The sequence below is a fragment of the Manacus vitellinus genome, unplaced genomic scaffold (assembly GCF_001715985.3).
Source record: "Manacus vitellinus isolate BGI_N305 unplaced genomic scaffold, ASM171598v3 scaffold_23_pilon, whole genome shotgun sequence".
Taxonomy (NCBI): domain Eukaryota; kingdom Metazoa; phylum Chordata; class Aves; order Passeriformes; family Pipridae; genus Manacus; species Manacus vitellinus.
In genome coordinates, this window is record NW_021939718.1 from 2,008,072 (window position 1) to 2,028,404 (window position 20,333).

Below are 20,333 nucleotides of genomic sequence, written 5' to 3' on the forward strand. Positions count from 1 at the left end.
GAAGGTAGTGACTAAGACTTCTGTTGCTGCGTGCTTTTCATATCTTGAGCAGACTTGCCACCTACCTCTTTCTGCTCAACCTGTGCTCTGCCAGTCTGTTACAGTCTTTGCCTTGTAATTAGAGCCCAATTAAAGGAGCCTTCCTTTCCTCCTGCAAGAGCTCCACCATGACTGTCTCTGTGTTCTGCTTTCATTTACCCATCATTTCCTTTTGGAAGTAAGATAACCTTCAGGAAGTAGAAGTGCAACCACAGACTTTTTTTTCCACCCCCACCTCCAGGTGGGCATTGTGCCTTTAATCAATCTAGTGTAGGATCCAGTGCAAAAATGACCCAGAATATTTAATAAGGGTCAGATATTAATATCAGTTTAAAGGAATATTTTCATTTTCAGTCATTCTTGAGTTTGGCAGTAAAGTGTTTTATCCAATTTCACTATTTCTCTTGAGCATTCTCTGGTTGAGGGTGAAATTCCAGGCTTTCACATATCTTGATGTTTTATACATGGTAATGACAGATTCTGCAACATTGGCCATTGTGGCTACTTAGTCTGGTCAATTTCCTAAGAGAACCATTATGTTTTCTGATACAAAAATTATTTTTGTTCAGACTGCATTTTTGTTCTTTTCCCTCATAAATGCCTAGCTTAAAATTAATCTGTTTGATGTGGGTCCTTCGCTCTTGGTAAATTTATGAGCAAGTACGCTGTGTTATACTTGCACTCTGTGTAGTTGTCCAGCTACAGCTGCAAGCTGTTGGCTTGTTGTATGTGCTGTTAAGTTTCTCTCTGTGTGTAGACTTGAGTGACTGAATCACTTCCTAATCTGTTCTTTTCACCTAGACAAGGTTCTTCGTTTTTAGTTTTTATGATTCTCAGTATTTTAAAATTTCTTGTACCTTTTCTAAAGTATTCTTTAGTTTTCTAACATCTTTCTTGACCTGTGGACATTACATCCTAGGCAGAAATGTAAACTTTCTGAAACAAAAGTCCATTAATCAATAGCTAAAAGCCAATTAATATTCACTAGAATGTGATTATGAAAAATAAAACTTGTCTGGCTTCATGTTTAGAGGATATTGGAACTGATTGTTAAAGCTAACTTCGTGCAACACAAAGCAAATTATTTTCAAAAGTACCAGTACTTTGACTATTCAACTGAAAAAATGTAAAAATTATGATAAGTGGATTAAAACTTGGTCAGATCAACATAGTTAGGTAATGAAATTATAAGCAAAGAATCATTGTCAAGTGATAGGTTCTAATAGGCCTGAGACCATTACTTGCCTTTATGATATGTTTCTGTAATGAGTACATCATTTATTGACAGTGACGAAAAGGGTGCTGTAAATGAGAATATGTCACTGATACAAAGCTCTCTACTTTGGGTACAGGAAAACTGTTTATCTTTGCAGTCACATGCATAGCCTACTTAAAAAAGCAACCAACCAACCAAAACCAAAACAAAACCAACAAACCAGCCAACCCCCGAAACAAACAAAAAAACTAAGCAAGTTCCAAAAGCTGCCCAAAAAACCCACCAGCTACCAGTGTCCCCCAAAACCCAAGCAAAAACTCCCAAAACTAAACAACCCAAAAAAGCCCAACACGAAATCATATTTCTTTACTGAATGAAACACCTAACGTACAGGGAACATGGACCAAAGAAAGCCCAAAAACTTGAAGATTAATAATTAAGTTCCATTTTGCTAATACATACAAAAATTATTACTGTGATTCTTTTATGTGTGTAGGAATTAAGTTTATTGTTTTGGGTAAACACAATAAAAATCATCTGGTGTCCCTTTTGGTTTTGATAACTGTTTGATTTTTTTTTTTTTTTCCCTTTAGAAGCAGTATTCTTTCCTGCATATATTTGGAGTCTTCTTAACCAACTTGTGTCATTTTTTGTATACATTCCCTCCTCTACCAGCGTCTGCTTCAGGACTCTTTCAGGCTTTCTGCCTATACTTGAAAAAAACAAACAACCAAAACAAACAAAAAAACCCCCCACAAAACCCAAAACCAAACAGAATAAAAAAAAAAAAATCCAAAAAGGTATTTTAAGCACCCTTTGTCACATTCCAGTCCATTAACTCAGTAGGATCTCTTAAATAAGTAGAAGTTCATTTAAAAGGCTTCCACAGTTTAGTGAAATGCTTTGAACTGTTGTTTGATGATGTTGTGTTCCCTAGCAACACCTAAATAGCTATCAGGGCTTATTTCTTCATCTGAAATCAATTATTTAAATGTGTGTGATGACATCTTCTGAAACTTGCAAACATTTTAATGGTTTCAGGAAGTTTGACAGTTTTCAATCAGTGAGGTCTTGTGTTCTTTAGAACAACTTTTGATTACATCATTTTCTAGAGTGTAGAAGCACTGTGGTGGAGGTGGAACTATAGACAACCTGATTCTGTTAGTGAGGAGGCATTGCACTAACAAAACCACCAGATCTCTTTAACTGTTTTAATTTCATTTAAGTAATGAAAAACAATTGGGGTATGGTGTTTATAAATAAAGAAGTATATTAATTTCAGGGAAAACTCCAGAAAACTATATCCTCTCTTAAAATTCTGCTGGTTTGTACTCAAAGATCACAAAAGAGTACTACTTTTACTTCAACTGTGCAGTTTCATACTTTTAAAAGGAAAAAACTGTGCTGACTTTTTTTGACTTTTTTTTTCGATCTGAGTATCTTTCATTGAATGTAAGTACCAAGTTTGATTTAGTCAGGATTCCTAAATAAAAATCTTTGTTAAACTGGGAAATCTGATCTCTGAGAGCTGTTTCTCCTGGTCTGTATAGATAATGGAAATTAATCTGAGTAGATTTTTAATAAAGCAAAAAATAGTAATATAGCAACATATTCACCATAATTATCTGAGATGCTGAGTTTCTAAATTAAAACTGTAATAGCTAGTGCAGTTTGGTGTTAGTCCATCATATAAAAATTTTCAGCAACAGTCTTTTAGTATAGTGTGGCATAGTGTGTGGAACTCCTTTGGTTGGATTGTTTGCAATAAATATTCTAAGAGCACTTTTTAAAAGCCAGATCTGGTGTGATTTCACAATACATAGTATTACTGTTTTGTTGAAATGTAAGTCATGCCTATTTTCTTACTTATCTTTGTTTTTAATTTTAAAATTAAGATTTCTCCTTTTGAATCCATACACTCTGTTCAACAGTATGGTGATTATTTTTGTTTAATAACTTCCACTTTTTTTTTCTACTTTCAGAACATTGCTACACATAAACTTCTTGGCACCTTTATTTATGGTTCTCCTGTGGGTAAAACCAATCACTAAGGACTACATTATGAACCCACCTTTGGGCAAAGAGAACATTCCTTTGTAAGATTCCCTTTAAAAATTTTTTCTGGGGTATTGAGAACAAAATCGTGTCTATGTTCTTTGAAAGTCATAGGAACATGAAAGACTCAAAATTTAATAGCACCTGCTGTAAAAGGTATTGTGGAAGGTGCTACTGAGTTCTGAAGAGCTTCTGTTATTTCAGAAGAATGAGGATTAGTTGCAGAATGTTGAATGTTAAGGTGGTGGTTCCCAAGAAGCTGCTGTCTTCTGACATCTGCTTGGCAGTATTGGGATGATCTTTGTAGGGGTGGAATACCACCTCATTACTACCTTCTGGAACCTTGTATCTTATATATTGATGTAGGAGAGAGGAGTGATTTCACAGAAGACAGTCAAGAAATATTGGCATGAGAACTGAGCTAGGCAGTTTGTCTTAAGATCTACATGTTGATTAAGTGCATATGGAATTGGTAGCTAAAATATTCAAAACATAAAAGGGGAAAGAATTTTCAAGAAGAGCGGTATCTGAAATTCAGATTGTATAATTAGCATAGGTGATTGTCATTGTCACAATTAGTCTAAATAGTTCAAAATTGTGGTATTCAGATAAACTTGAACAGATATGATTAGCTGACACATCTTGCTTTCTAGGGCTGAGATACACTTCTAAGGTGGTTCTGTGACCACTGATCTATTACAAAAAAACACCACAAATGTACATATTTTGTGCATCTGTTTTGTTCCTTGGTTTATTTTAAAATGAGGCTATAACTGGCTATCTCAGGCAACTGAAGTACCCATTTACTATCTACTACTGTGTGTCTGAAAACCCGTATTATCTGAGTGAGCTTGGGTTTTAGCATCCTGCCTTCATTACTCAGAATTTAAGCACTTAAGAACTGTTCTTATTTACAGACAAATACATACTAATTTGGATCTAATGCTATGATAGGGTTACTAAGAAGTAGCAGGAGGGAGAAGCAGAAGCCAAAAGTGAATATTACTTGCAAGTGAACTTCATAACTGTAGATTGTGTGTTAACTATTTTTTGACAATATGCCTCAAGATTTCTTTACAGATGATACAAACAAAAAATTGTGGCCTTTAATAAGAGTAGGTGGCCCTTGGAAAACAGTAGGTGGCCTTTGGAAAACAACATCACCCTTTTTTTTTTATCGACAGAATGTCAGAAGATACGTTTGACACTGTCAGGTTGTGGATTATAATCCTGCTGTGTGCTTTACGGTTGGCTATGATGCGCCATCATTTGCAGGCCTACCTGAATTTAGCCCAGAAAAGTGTGGATCAGATGAAAAAGGAAGCTGGCAGAATAAGTATGGTTGATTTACAGAAAATGGTAAGTATGGTGGCACTGAAGTTATATATTTGGAGTACTCTGCTGTGCAAGTGTTTTTTTTCCAGTTGGTTACATGTTCTGTGGCAGAAAAGCTGAAATCCAAATGAAGCTTCCTAGACTATATGTCCTATAAAAATAGCGCCATTACAGAGAAATTCTGCAAACCAAAATATGGAGAGATGTATCATCTGTATTACGCACATGGCTTCTCCCTGGTTATTTAGAAGTTGTGTAAAAGATCCCTTCAGATATGTGATGATGTGTAACTAAAACATCGGAAAGAAAAGATTCAATTTAGATAGAAGGGTAAAATACTGTTATGAACTATTATTTTTAAGTTGAGGGAAAATTTGTGATAAGGGGGTTATATTTTGGAATAAAATGAGAGATGTTTAATTCTGTCAAACCACTCTCAAGCGTACTAGCCTAGTTAAAAAATAGCCTATCTTATTGTGGACAAGGCAAGATTTCTTAGATTTTTTTTTTTTAAATTTAAAAAGAAGAGTTATAAAGTATATCACAAACAAATGAAGGAGTAGAATGGTGTTGCGTGTTGCCTGCAAAATAAACTTAAATTTCTAGCATTGCGTGATAGTGCTGCCTGTTGATCCTACTGAGTTGGGGTGTGTTGCAGGAGGAATATTAAAGTATGCAGTAAGACTCTCTCCTAGGATTGTCATTGTTACCTTTAGTTATACTAAGTATCTGAAGGTCCTAAGTGGACTGTGCAGTAGTGACTTAAAATAAAATGGCTAGGAATTTGCTTCAGAAAAAAAATTAGGAAATACAAGTAACAGCAACTGATTAGGACAGAACTATGCCAATTGCTGTAAATTCACTATCTTATTTCTGGGAATTTTAATCCTATCCATAAAACAGTAATGTCTTCTCTGTGTGGCATTTCCAAAATCCATTTATCCAGTATCTTCATATCTTCTCTTTGAGGAGGCCACAGTCGCTAGATCTAGTCTTGTTTCACTACTCATGTTTGCTTTACCTTTTTCTGGAATTTCTGCCAGTAAATTATTTTCTGTCATTCTACAGTGATCATTACTTTTAATTTGCTATTTTTGTTGTCTTCCATCAATTTTCTGACAATAATTTTTGTCTCATGCTTTTTCTTCTGTCAGTGTCATACTACTTTTTCTTCTCATGTTAGTGTTTTGATGCCTGCTCATTATGAAGCCTTTTGAGGTTTTAGAGGTGTTCCCAAAAATGTCATGTCTGCCTTCATCATTTTTGCCACCCTGCATTCTGTTCTTTTCTAAAACCCACTTAGGTTTATTTCATTGCTTGCTTGCTGTTGATTTCATTACTTTTTTCATTCTTTATTTGGTCTAGTCTTTTAGGTCAATAGCATATATAAAATATGCAATGTAACAATCTTGAGAAAAATGGAACAGATTGAGAGCAGAGGGAGGGATTTCCATGAACCATAGTGTATATCTAAAATAAAGACCATTTAAATGCTGTTGATCAACTGCTAATGAAAAATCATCTTCTCATTGTTTTTAACATAATGGTATTTCACAGTTGAAAATTTAAAAAATATCTTGCTTTTGGAAAGAGGCTGCAATATTAATCAAACTTCCATTTACTTTTTATGAGGCCTTGGGCTGTGACTACTACTTCATTTTTGAAATGGGATTTAGTTTGTAAATCATTGGAAACTTTAAAAATTAAACATTTAGTTTTGTTTCTGGTGTATTGAAATAGGAATCTTTGATGGCATGCAATTTGCCGAAGCAAAATTGATTCTCTTTGTTTTAACAGAACTGATATTTTTAATTATTTCCCTTCAACTCTTCCTCTCAGATTTGTAAATGTCCTGAAACTAGAGTTCATTGTAGGGATTTCTTCTTGAGATCTTTTGAAGACTGTAGGTCACGTGACAAGAGGTGTTAGAAAACTCTTAGAACAGCTTTAATGCATAAGTACTGGGGTTTTTTAAGAAATTTTTTGTAGTCGACATGTTCATAAGGATTTGCTTTGCTCAGCTAGGACTCATGAATTTTACTCTCTTCTGTTTTTCCCAGGTGGCTCGGGTATTCTATTATCTTTGTGTAATTGCACTGCAGTATGTTGCACCATTGGTTATGCTCCTTCACACAACTCTGCTCTTGAAAACACTAGGTAGGCAAAACTCAATCAACAAAAATACATTCAGTTTTACACCAGGCTTTTATATTTTCACCTTACTAAAGAGAGTAAGAATGTATGGGTAGAATTTGCAATACAGAAACACATTGTAGTTTCCTGCTCTTTAAAACATTCATGTGTGGCTTTAAAGCAGTTTTCTTCATTGCTGCCTTTGGTATCTTTCAATCATATACTAATTTGTTTAATTTGTTTCTGAGAAATTGTGTTTACTTCTGCTGAAATATTTATCTTTCAAGAAGTATTCTATAAGTGAGCTGTATAAAGCATTGTTGATTTACCTTCATGAACATACCTTAATGGTTTTTTTTCAGCTTTTTTATCTTTAGTAGGCTTTTTGAATGGGAATTATAAAATATGGTGTTCATTTAATTACTGGGAGATCTGAAGTCACTCCAGTCTGATATTTTTTTTTCCTTTTTTCTTGTGAGAGATAACTTTCACAGCCTGCCATGCAGTCACGGCATTCTTTTTTGCAAAAAGGCAATGGAATGATATAGGCTTTATTAGGCTGTGATTCATTCTGTTCTGGAGTTGACATCTACATCTGGTGAGATGAATTGTACCCAGAACTGACAGGGGCCCCAAGGCAGTTATATTGCATGTAGAGGTCAGGATGCAAAAAGGAAAGGTGAATCCTACCCCAGTAGCTTCTGGTATGATCAGGAGACCATGCAGATGAATACAGTTAGTATTTACTAAGTTATAAAAAGTTAACATTTTTATGTGTGTGTTCAAAATATATCTGAAATGATCTGTGGAGTAGTAGATAGAAGTAGTAGAACTTAATTTTACAAAAATCTGTTACTTGTTTGTTTTTGACAGGTAATTATTCTTGGGGCATCTACTCAGAACTGAATTCTGACACTCCAGTAGAAAAGAGTCTGCTTCCCAGTTCTGTTTCTTCTGAGTTTCCACCTGCTGATGGAAAAATGAAAGTAACAGTAGTACAAATAACCACGGCTTTGGGAAGTCTAAAGAATATTTTCACTCCTCTCCTGTTCCGGGGACTCCTGTCTTTCCTCACCTGGTGGATTGCTGCTTGCCTTTTTTCTACAAGCCTTTTTGGGCTCTTCTATCACCAGTACCTGACTGTGGCATGAACAAGTCAACTGACAAAGCAAGTGTGAGGTCAATACAAACCCAGGTACCCAAGAGGAGATGAAGAGAAAACTATATATGAAGACAAAACATATCATAATTATTTTTAAGCACTTCCTCTGTGTTCTCAGGGTGAATAATCTTAAAATGTTTAAAATCACAACTGGGTTTGTTATTTTTGTTACCCAAATGGTAGGTAACTAATTGAATTATAGTATTGGGACTGACTGACATTATTGTGTGATAGATGGTGGTAAGCATGCTGAAAAAATGCGACCTCTGAGTATCTTGGTTTCCATAAACAGCAAGCCAGCCTCAAAAATTTGTGTTTTACACATCAAAGTCAGTGACTGAACTGCGTTCAAAGGGTACTGGTTATAGTGATGGTGGCTGCCTATCGTTTTAAGTCTTGAAACTGAGCCATACTATGAAAGGAGAAAGAGGGGATTTAAAAAAAATAATTCTGTTGGATAGCTATTGATCACTTTTCTCCATGGAAAATGAAATAATCCAACAGGACAGGAGAGTTACTGTATATTACAGTAAGGAAAGTTGTATAAAATTTAAATTTAACAGGAGTTATGTACGTACCTGACAGGTATTGCTGCCTACATATTTTGCAGGAGTGCTTGTGCAGTAAGAAGAGAGTTATAACAAATATATTATTTCAGTCCCTGCAGTCATTTTGGAGTAATGGCCATCTGTATTGGTGCTAATATTGATCCACAGATTCCATCTGGATCTTTTAAATTTCTTCTTTTGAGGTAGTAGATAAATTCTATTGAATGCACAAAATAATAGAAAATAATTAGTGACAACAATCAAAGATTTCAAAACAAAACAGTTTAATCCTGCTGACTGAGAGTGTATGTATATGTGTTATGTGCATATAAATATATATTATATATTAAATATATAATATATATGAAGTTATAAAATATGGAATCTTATTTTAAATTACTGAATGTATCTTACAGGGCCGTGGGAGAGGGATGTATGTGTATCTAGTAATTTCAAGATCCCTTTTGAAATGAAAATTAAATTTTTTTTTGAAAGTTGAGTTGAAAGGGCTATTTGTTTTTGGTGCCTCTTCAGAGGTACTCAGCTATACTAAAGAACTTACACTGTCTTGGAAGAAAAGATTGCTTAAACTGTTATTCTTGAAGTTTCTGCTCTGTCAGATCATCATCTTTTGCCACTTTAATCTGTCTTAACTTGGCCATATAATAAGAGTTAATAGATCTTGGCTCCAGAAATAGATTTTCTGTATAATAAAACAGCTATATAGTAAGGAGAAGAAAGCATCAACTTTACAAGTTTTGCTTAAGTGGAGGGATAAATTCCAAGTATAAAACCATTGACAGTTTTTCAGATGTTTTGTGTAATTGCAAAACAGAATGGGGATTTATATGCAGTAGCTTTTTTAAACAGTTAATATTACACTTTGCAGAGGTCAGTGGGTTTTTTAACTAATACTAGCTGTTTTTATGTTACTGTTCTTTTTCTCTTGAATTTGTGTACAGCTTTTGCATATAATAATCATTTATAAATGGAAAAGCTTAACTAAATATTTAATATGTAGCAAACCTACCATATGGGAAAACAAACTCAATGAATGCAGAAAATCAAGAATTTAAGCTGGTGATAAACTATCTTACTGTGTTGAATGCCTTTTAAGTTATTTATTAGTTTATTAAGTTGCATTTAGTGATACTGGGGGAAGATTTGTGTACACCAGCCAATACCTACCGCATGCGTTGGGGATGTCTGAGAACACCTTGCATGATGCTACTGGTTTTAGTTCAGTGTAGTATTTCAATGTGACTGGTGCTGCAGGCTTTGTTGTTTTCACACCAGCTTTTCGTAACTAACGAGGACAAAGGCTTAACTGTGAATTGGCCTAAAGAATAATATTTGACTTTATAGATTCAGATCTTAAAACATTCTTAGGAAGTATCTTTCAGATGAACAATAGAATTACAAAATATGACAGGTCCAGCAATCCTGGACTTTCTTATTAGTTCAAGATATATCATTACTAATAGAATTAATAAGACCAGCTTTTAAGTTAGAGTTAGGTGTTCAATGCTAATCCTTTGTTCAGGAAGATAAAACAATATAGTGCAGTTTAGTTGGGATAGTAAACTTGGCTGAAGACTCTCACTATGTAGGAGATGTAACCTGTTGTTGCAATCTGAAGGAGTAAATTCTGGATAATGGAGAATACTCTAAAATAATGTTAAACATCAGAATTTCTGTTGGCATAGTTATTTATTCTTCAAGCTTATAAGCACAAGTGAACTGTAGTTATATAGTATTGAATTCAGCAAAGGCAATGAGTGGATCATGTAGCTGAGCTTCACAGAGCTTTTGCCAAGAACTCATGCTGTCTTGCTATTCAGATGTCACACTGATCACAATGAAAAATAGGCACCTGGATGTTGCTAACATTAAGATCAATGCTTCTAGCCACTGCTGTTCCATTGTTCTGCAGAACTGAGTGGTTGACCTTCTGGTTAGCAGTCTGATCTGAGTGGGAGATAGTCTCTCATTGGATCCATTTAATCCTTAGATGAGTCCAGGAGGCTTATGAAAAACTAAAATATGGCAGTAAAATGTGAAGTGACAGTGAAACTAGAGGGCCTGTTTTGCTAAGGTTTTGAGCAATTATGATATATACACAAAAATGTCTTTTGGGGTTGTTACTTTAATAGTCCTGACTTCCATGTATATTATGTAAGGTTCAAAGGAGTATCTGCCCACTTCTTTAGTAAGTTCTTTTAAAAGAGCAGCTAACAAATTCTTTCTTTTTTTCATGGAGACCTTTACCAGCACCTGGGAGTGAAGGGAAAGCATCTTGCAAAAGTGGAAAAACAAGTAAAACAGTACTGAAAGCTTGGTAGTTTTTATTCAGGTTTCTTACACATTTTATCTTGCTTTTTGGCCAATGCTTAATCATAGAATTCTAGAATGGTTTGGGTTGGAATGGACCTTAAGGGTCATCTCATTCCAAATCCCCTGCCATGGGCAATGGCACCAGACCAGGTTGCTCCAAGCCTCATTGAACTTGGTCTTGAACACTTCCAAGGATGGGACATCCACAGCCTCTCTGGTGAACCTGTGCCAGTACCTCACCACCATCACAGGGAAGAGTTTCTACCTAATACCTGATCTAAATCTCCCATCTTTTAGTTTAAAACTATTCCCCCTTTTCCTATCACACTCTGCCTGTGTAAAAAGTTGTTCTCCCCGTTTTTTATAAGCCCTGTCTAGTACTGGAAGGTTGCAGCAAGGTCTCCCTTAATTTCTGAGAGATTTAAGGCTGAAATGTGCCTTTGGCAAATAATCCATATTTGTCTTTTTCTTCAGGTCATGCCTCCCTCTCTCAGTGATGTGACTTGTTAGCTTGACTTCTGTTTCTGATCTACAGTGCTTTCCCCATGTCCCTGCTCAGAACAAACTAGGCTAAATTTAGTTTGGTATTGTATTTTGACTTCTGTTGTTTTGGTTTAAATTAAGCTATTTTTGAAGGATTAGTTCCTTTAAATAGGTTATATAACTTTGAATTCCAGGTGAAATATGAACAAACTCGTTAGCGATTATTTAAACACTGCACTTTTTTAAAGTAGATCCCTGTAGACAAAGTGTTAAGATAGTGATAAATCCAAGTCTTCCGGCAAGCTCAGGGAGGTCCAGATCTAACACTTGGGCTATTTCTGAGCTAAAAGAATTTGATTAGAAAAAGGAGAATAAATTATAGTAAGTCTATTCTTCTACTTCGTAGGTGAGGTTTTTAGGCAGCACTTGTCCTCTTTTGGTACCTTCTCAAGCTGTAGGATTTGCCAGTTTTTGAGGTCTCTTCAGCTGCACAGTTTTTTCCTCTTCCAGAATTCTCTTGCATAAGAATCAGCAGATTAAGTAGCAGGGAAAAACAGGTTGTATCAGTACAAGAGAACATCGTTGTACAGAGCAATGTACTTAGAGAAAATTAATTTCTGTGGCAGTTGTTCTCCTCCTTTGAGTCACAAGTACTGCAAGATGGTGGATTCTTCCTTGGGTTGTGAAGTCAAATTTGCCTGTGGACAAAAATGCCACGAAGATACATCAGCACAACAATTACGTAGCATAACCTCACTCTGTGTAAAGGTTAGTGAGTACAGAAATTTCAACTAACTTCAAAGGAACAATTGAAAGTGTTGTACTTGGTTACAGTAACTACAGCTAAGTGGTAATAGGGGTCTTGGATGTATCACACAAAAAATTTAACATGCGATCTTAAAGCTGTCTGAAGACTCTACAAGGTAAAAGGCCTTATGCCTCTTTATTCTCAAAAGTCTGTACTTTCCACAGAGAAGATTTTGATCAGTTTTTAAGTACTATGCTTCATGCTTTATCACGTGACACAATGTGCATGATAGACACAACCCCTCCCCTCCCAGACTTAATCCAACAGTTAATTTTGTCAATATAAAGTTACTATATAGTTTTAGTTAAGGTTTAAGTGCACAGAGAAAACAGAAACCTTGAATGAGAATGAGGCCAAAGAAAATTATATGTTCTCTTGGGGATATCTTTCTATAATGGCTTAGCAAAATCTAATGGAGGAAGGCAACAGCAGGTTACTTGTATCCTAAATCAAATATTAAATGTGAATCTTTACCATTATGAGTAAGACTGTTATTTTTAGCATCTGCAGCCTAAGTCCCAAATGGCAAGCTAAGAACAATATTTTGACCTCACTGATATTTACTCTAAAGAGCATCTAGGCTACAAGTTTTTGAGGTCAAATGTCTGATCTTGTTAAGCAGGCTGATGCAGCATGGCGAGTCTGTGCTTTGAAGTGATTTTTGTGCAAGTGCTTTTTTTGGAAAGTCTGCCATGCTTTGTGACTTGTGCAGCACATACAGTAAGGTGGATGGTATGTCTTTTCTCCACTCCTGAATATTAAACTGAGAGGTTTTTCTCCTCTGGGTGAGATCGTGAGGCCAAGATATTATTTCCAGGCTGCTTTTACTGACATCTGTATATGCTGCACTTAACTTTTTTCAGTCTCTCACTGTGGACTGCCAGGAGAATAATACTGCACTGGATGTTATTTTGCATGCCAGTGTGTAAGTATTTTTATAACTTTGATTTCAATGACGTTTTTAATGAAAATTATTTTTAATCCTAATACCATGGATCATACTTTCATTTTTTAAATTAATATCAGTGCCTGCAACTAGAAGTCAAACACTTCTACACTAATTTTTTTTTAAACTTGATGTCCAGACTGAAGTATTCACGAGTATGCAGTTTTATATCGAAGTGCAAAATCCACCTGTAAATACCGAACTTCTCCATATGATCACACATCAGTCAAAACCCCTGATTTATATTTGCAGCATTTCTGTCATCAGCATGCTATCCATATGACTGCTGTTTATAAAATACACATCTCAGTGGAGTTTTGAGTAGCTTTTTACAAACTCCTTAATGGTAGGTCATTACTATTTTGTAATGCTGCAAAGTAATTTTAAAACCTGGCTTAAAATTCTTGTCGTTAAAGTCAACCTTGTTCTCTTTTCCTCTGTTCATAGTAACTCTCCCTTCCATATATGTTCTAAGCTTCAAGAATGCATATTTATAGTCTTTTTATAAAATCCTGGGATGAAGAAAAATGCACCAAAAATTGTATTTCATAACTACCCAGGTAGTTCATACCCATGTCATGATGTGCCAAGAAACAGTTTTTATTTTTTCTGTCTTTGGTCATTCCTTTTCCCATTGTTAACAATCATGCACATTTTCAGTATGTAAGGTTTTCTAGGAGGAATATACATGGAGAAATACTCTGTAAAAGCAATTACAAGAAACTGTCTAATGTTTCAGTCTTCCCATTTATGTGAGCAAATATTAATGTAAAGATTTCTCATAAGGTAGACTTGTTATAAATTGCACAGGGAACATCCTCCAAGTTGTAAATATTTTACTTTAAATATGTCTCTTTGTTGCTGGGAACACACAAATTAAGTGTTATTGTTCTGTTAATAGTATTATTTTTTTTTGTCTTTAAGTGAAAAGCTCATAATACTTTCTACTCTACAACAAACCTAAGATGAAAAGACTCCCCTCCCTTCATTTCAACATTTGACAAATGGGAAAGACTCTGATGTTATTTATGTAAATTCTAGCTTCCTCTTATTGCTACATTACTGTTAAAATATGATTTTTATACTTACAGCTTTACAAGTACTAAGACTGTCATGCTTCACAGTGAAGATGGTGTCAAGTGGCATTTGCTTTGTATTGGTCTGGTGTTGCATTACCTGCTGTTTCAAAACAACTTGCCTCCTATGCTTTTAGAGGTTTATCAGGATCTGCAAACAGGAGAGTGCAGCACATGTTGGAAAAGCTCTCTTTTCACTTGAGGTTTTTTGGTTTTGTTTTTTGTGGCATGGATAATACTTAGGTACAATTACTACAAATAATAAACAACCTCCAGTAACATTGCATTCTTTTTGTACACTGTAAAGTGCCTAATCATGGGTGATTCTACTAGCCCTCAAAATGTGGTTTGCTGTGAAATTATTGTTTTCATACAGTTTTTTGGCATATGTAATGTCCATGTGTGGTTTTGAGTTATTATACATTGGAGGCAAAGAAGATTTTGAAGAAATCTTTTCCATTCCTGTTACTTAAATGGTAATCTAACAGCTTTGCCCGTACCTAACTGGTATTTTAACACCCTGCTGCCACCTCTGCATTGTGTTTCTGGTTTTATGATTGAGAGAGGATTTACAAGATTCTGAAAGGTTGATTTACCAAGTTTTTTAGTGACACCCTGGGTGTTAATTATAATTATACCCCAGTTGTGCAGGCACATGGGTGACTTCCTCCAGGTAAGTTGTTCTGCTTGAGCTCAGAAAGGCTACACTGAAGTTCACTGAGTCCCTATGGATTCAGAGCACAAAGAGTACTGAATGTAGTATGGCTGGCTGACCAAGCAAATCAGCTCCAGGAAGTTACACCTTGTACTGTTTTGTAGAATACTGTTAGGGTATTGAATAGGGAAACCATACTTTCCACTGCTTCTCCATCTCCAACAGCGCAAGAGCTGTAGGTGAAACCTGCCTGCTCTGGTGCAGCAGGAAAATTAAACAAGTGAGGAAACAGCAGGTGCCTGCTCCTGAGTTAATTATGCATTTTAGATGTGAAGTGCTTGTAAGTTGAGATGGTGTTGCCGATTCAAATCTACCAAAGGAGGCCTTTTTCCAAGAAAGGCTTAAAACAGCATGTTGAGCTTTTAGCTCTAAAATGTGGCTGTAGCAATCCATACTGTATGTAGTACACTGTTGGGGAAAACTTGCTCTAGTAAGCTTGCTAAACATTTCCTTACACTATTTATAAAAAGTTACATTACTTTTTTTTACTGTAGAGCATTTAAGAAGCTGATTTTGTCTTGCTCAGGCAGCATTTTGTATAAATGTGAAAATAGTAAGGATTGGTTTGTCGTCTAAATGCCTAAATTCCTTTAACAACAGTCAGTTTTGCAAAGTTAAAGCAAGGTTATACTTTCTTACTCCCTACTAATTGTGCCGAAATGTTATAGTTTAACTTTGCTTTTATAATGCACACATTATTAAAATTAATTTTATATCTATTAGTTGTTAATGTTAATACCACAGCAAATCTACAAGAAACTGTGATATCTGCTGTATATCAACTGGCCCCATCAACTTGCTTGCCTTTGCAAAGCATTGATCCATGTTGGACATTTAATGTCTACTGCAGTGATGCTCATATAGTGTTTTAGTATCCCTACATGTACTCTGCATGCCTTGCACTTGTGCACTGTAAAAGACTGTTTTACAGTACTTTAGGTTGAAAAAACCCCTTCCATTATTTTATATAGTATTTCCCATATCCAAAATAGGACAATTTCTAAAGCCAAAGATCAATAAATGTTTATTGTCTATCAGTGTGATTTTTTTTTTCCTATTTTGTGTGATATATGCTACTTTTTATCAACTTTTGCAAAATCTCCAAAGAGCATTTGATAACAGGCTTTTTATCAGTTTCTCTACTAGTCAAAGTTGTTTACTTCTTTTAGAAATAATTGAGTAGACCATTTATCCTCTTCATGTTTGGGATGCAGCAGAATAAACAATTTTCTAGTATCACGTGAACAGTAGTCTTCCCTCAAGGAACCACTTACAGATTTCATATGAATGTTTTCATTTTTGAGTGTTTCACAGTCTAAATTTGGGAACAGTTTCTGGGGAAAAGATTGACTATACACCATGGTGAGTGGAAGAGATTCTGAGTTTCCCAGTACACTCAACAGATTTGTCACTTTTCTTCTTGACTGTCACCCTTCCTAACAGATCACTTAGAGAGGGATTGTATTTGCTTCTTACAAAAAGAAATGTGTTTAAAAACATTACATGGTCTCTTCTATGTGTTTCATCCTAACAATACTAAGAAGGACTATGTTTAATAACATAACTTATGTGTTTGGGTTTTTTTTATTTTTGGAATATAACATTTGATTATGCGTGCACTTTCTTTCCATGTGTGCAGCACATGCAGCAGATGAATGATGCCGACATTGCTCAGATAGTGCAGCACTAGAAGAAAAATTCCTTGGGAAAACGTCTTCCTTTAACCTAAAACCAAAGACCCTTTCAGTTACAGGCATCAGTCCTGCTGCTGAGATTGTAAGTGTCCCACAGTCCTCAGAAGAGCTAGTCTTAATTGTTTGGGTGGGGATTTGAAGGTGTTCAATGCATTTGAGCTGTGGGTCCCCCTCCTGAAAGTGATCAGCCTCAGATAACAGGGTAAGTTTATAATCATGGTTAAGAAGAAGGTAACAGCTCTGGTGGGAGATCTGTGTCTCAGAAGCCAGCTCAGACTTCTGTTTTCTCTGTGCATCCTGAAGCTTAAGGCTGCCCTTAGGCTCTACAGTCCCCAGGACTTTACGGTAGAATGGTTGTTTAGCTCAAAAAGAAATGGTGAAAACCGTGGCAGTGTGCTCCTGGAATGAAAGCAAGCCTTGGATTTCAAGGGTTGTAATGATTTAAAAGGTCTTCAGCAAGGAAAACCAACAAAACTGATCTCAGCTGTCAAGTACAAGCATGCATGATTCACTGCAATAGCCTAGGAAGTACCCAATTTTTTGAAATGTTTGTTTTATCGGAGTATGTTTGTGGTAGAGGAAGGCCTGGAAGTGTACTCCAGCTAAGAGGGCAAGCATCTTGTACCTGTCCCATGCTGGCTGGTCTAGTCAGGGCTGAGAAGATGTTGATGTTGTTGCTGGTTTGATTTGGATTTTATGAAGAATTTTCACAGGTACAACACAGTTATTTTTTCTTGCCTCCTTAACAGGCTATTACCTGGGGGACTGGAAAATGGATGCAGCAGAGACTTGGCGATCTTTGGAGGAGTATTCATTCTAAATCTGCATTAAGAAATAGAAAGTAATTTGTTATACTTACTTTAGAACTGAGGGTTAGTGTTTTGCAATCCTGTTGGGTCCTGGGGAAGGTCAACTTTTTAGTTTGTGAAATGAGAGCCACTCTACAATCTGTCTCTCTTTAAAGCAGTCAAGAAAATAAAGCATTCTTCTCTGAATTATGAGGTTCACAAGCTGCTTTCAGTGGTTCTGAATAACCAAGCCCTGTCATGTTCCTCTCATCTGTCAAATCTGAAAGCAGCTTTTCAACAAGTGTAGAACTTTTGTGATTTCCTGAAATGCTCATTTTTATAGAATTAGGGGTTATAGTATGTAGCAGTTGTGCGTATGTCAGAAACTAAAAGAATTCAGGCTCTTAGTTGGATTTAGGCTGGTCTTTTAGCATCAGAGATGTCCAGTTGCTTCCCATTCATTTGGATTATATTGTGAATAGGAAAAACTTGCAAGTTTTGGTTATAAAATCCAGTTTTCTTCTTTGAGTGAGCACACGTTTTGGTATCAGCCTGACAAGAAGAGTGAAATACAAAAATCTTCAGCCCAAACATCTGTATCTTGTCCCAGTTGCCAGTTTCCCTCTCCTGGTGTTCTTGGAGTGGGATTAAGCTGTTGTTGCCATTTCACAGACAGCATGAGCTCACAGAATTGGGAAAGGGGGCACAGGGAGGGACAACAACTGAATAAAATGTCAAGGAATTTGGGCTACAATTTACAGAAAGCAGTTCCAGACAGAGATTTGTTGGCCACAGGAAAGCACAACGTGATTCTCTGTGTAGTTCAGTGCACACTGCTGGAATCCATCTGGGATATGAGGAGTGAATGTCGCCCATTAAAAAATAAAGGGGCAGATTGGAGATGATGTGTAGTGCAGGACATACAGGACCAATGCCATAAAACTATGTGGTGGTGTGTGTTCTTTTTCATGTGAAAACCTGGGAAAACTGTGGAGCACTTAAGGACTAGAAAAAAACACTTTTAATTTGAAATGTAAAAAAAACCTCTGCAAAGTTATCAAGGGAAAATTCAGAGGTTAAATACCTTAACATGGAAAAAAAACCTGCATTGAGGAGGACTCTAATCTTAGAGAAAGACAGAACAAGAACCAGAGATGGGAACCTGATATTAGATAAATTACAATAGTAGAAAGTATTGTTTTAACAGAGCTGTCACTATTTGCATTTCAGCTTGAAGCAGTGAATTCTCCAGAGGGTAGTCTTCATGCATCCTCTGTGTAAGGTGTGGTGGGTGAGCAAGTTGTTGCTCTCAATATAAGGGCAATTAAAAACTAAAGGAACCAGGGGACCAACAACTAGACTACTGTTTAATTCAGTTTTATTCTAGGGACTGGAATTTTGGAACTTTCGGATTGGCAGTGCTGTGACTGGTTTCCCACATGAAAAATTTGACACAAACTATGCGTAGACATTTTTTTTATTTGCATTGGTTTTAATGATTTAAGAAAATTGTAGTGGTGAAAGATTTTAAAATACAAAAAATTGTAGATTTGAAAATAACAAAATATAAACTGAGGAAATGGGAATGTTTTATCTGTCTAGAGGCATAATGATATTTTAGAAAGGAAAACTTTCTCTTAAAATTCTTTTTCTAAATGCTGCTGAATTGAACTCCACTGAACACAGTTTTTAACTGCAGAGAGTTGTTTTCTTTGGGTCAACCTCCACAGGTGCTTCCTATGTCCCCCCTGGACGCATCAGGCCAGCCAGCCCAGGAATGTTTACCATCTCTCTCTGCATCCCATACTCGTGTCCTCCTCCCCCACAAAGAGGGACACCAGGCACATATGCTCCCACATCTATCTGTAATTACAGATTTACACAATTTTTACTCACCCTTTGTATACTTAGACAGACTACTACCGTGTGCTCCCCTCCCAGATGATCATCTCCCACATTTTAATTGGACAGCCCTGTTAATGTATATCACAATTAACTTTGCTTATTGTTTTGCAACAGCTTTGTAACCCTGGCTCTTATGTAGCTGTTGTGGTTTCACCTCAACTGGCAACGAGGCCCCACGCAGCCACTCGCTCACTGCCCCACCAGCAGGATCGGGGAGAGAATCAGATGGGTAAAAACTACAAAACTCGTGGGTTGAGTGAGATAAAGACAGTTTAATATAGAAAGCAAAAGCCTCAAACCTACGTCCTGAGGACCTCACTGCCACTGTCCAAGCTTGCTCGGCCCTGGCAGATGAACCTCAGGATTAAAGGGTGGGCTCAGTTCAGCGCACACTGTGTCTCACCTAAAAAATCCACTGCGCAGGCTCAAAGGGTAATGACCTTTCCCAAATCTTCGCTCACGAAGACTGGCCATACTATACTACATGGTTAGAAACATGGTGAGAGAGTTTTACAGGGTGAAGTGTTCAAACCTGTCTACCTCAGGATGAGGAGAGGGTCCCTTGTGTGGAGACCCTGGTCTTTTTTTGCTAAGACTTTTTAAAACTTTAGCATATGTCTAACTGGCTAAGCAGAAGCATATTAATACTGGGTTTAGATGGAGCAGTGTTGAGCCCAGTGTGAATCACAATTGAATTCTCCTTTATTTTCCCCCATAAAAAGTCACCCTTCAGGTAAGGGCTGGACATTGCCCAAAGGGTGAGGAGCTATCCAGGACACTAGGTTCCCCTCCTATGTCCTGCGGAGAGATGATTATGAGATCCATCACTGTCATCTGAGAGTTATTTCAGTTCTATTTCATGTAGCACATGTGGTTCCTTTTCACAGGACTGGTTTTGAACTCCTAAGATACCTGAGAACTGTTAATGTGCTTACTTTTGCCAGCATTTTCTTTTTTATGCAATGTTTTGCAAGATACCTGTTCTGATCCTCCTGCAACCCATGCTTTTTGTTATTCTTTGAGTGAATTAGCATGTTCTGATAGCAGTTTCTTTTTAACCTGTATTTCACTGATAAATGTATATGTGTCTCACAGA

At 36.4% G+C, this 20,333-nt stretch overlaps 1 protein-coding gene across 1 annotated transcript in view; it reads left to right on the forward strand.

The window, feature by feature from the left end:
• TMEM161B (transmembrane protein 161B) overlaps positions 1-16,406 on the forward strand; it is a 42,685-nt gene extending 26,279 nt beyond the window's left edge. The window contains exons 9-12 of the mRNA XM_008921416.3: positions 3,238-3,351; positions 4,495-4,669; positions 6,706-6,802; positions 7,652-16,406. Of these exons, the coding sequence (XP_008919664.2) occupies positions 3,238-3,351; positions 4,495-4,669; positions 6,706-6,802; positions 7,652-7,929 (664 nt within the window). The 3' untranslated portion in view covers positions 7,930-16,406. The remainder of the gene's footprint in view (positions 1-3,237; positions 3,352-4,494; positions 4,670-6,705; positions 6,803-7,651) is intronic.
• Positions 16,407-20,333: the final 3,927 nt, after the last annotated feature.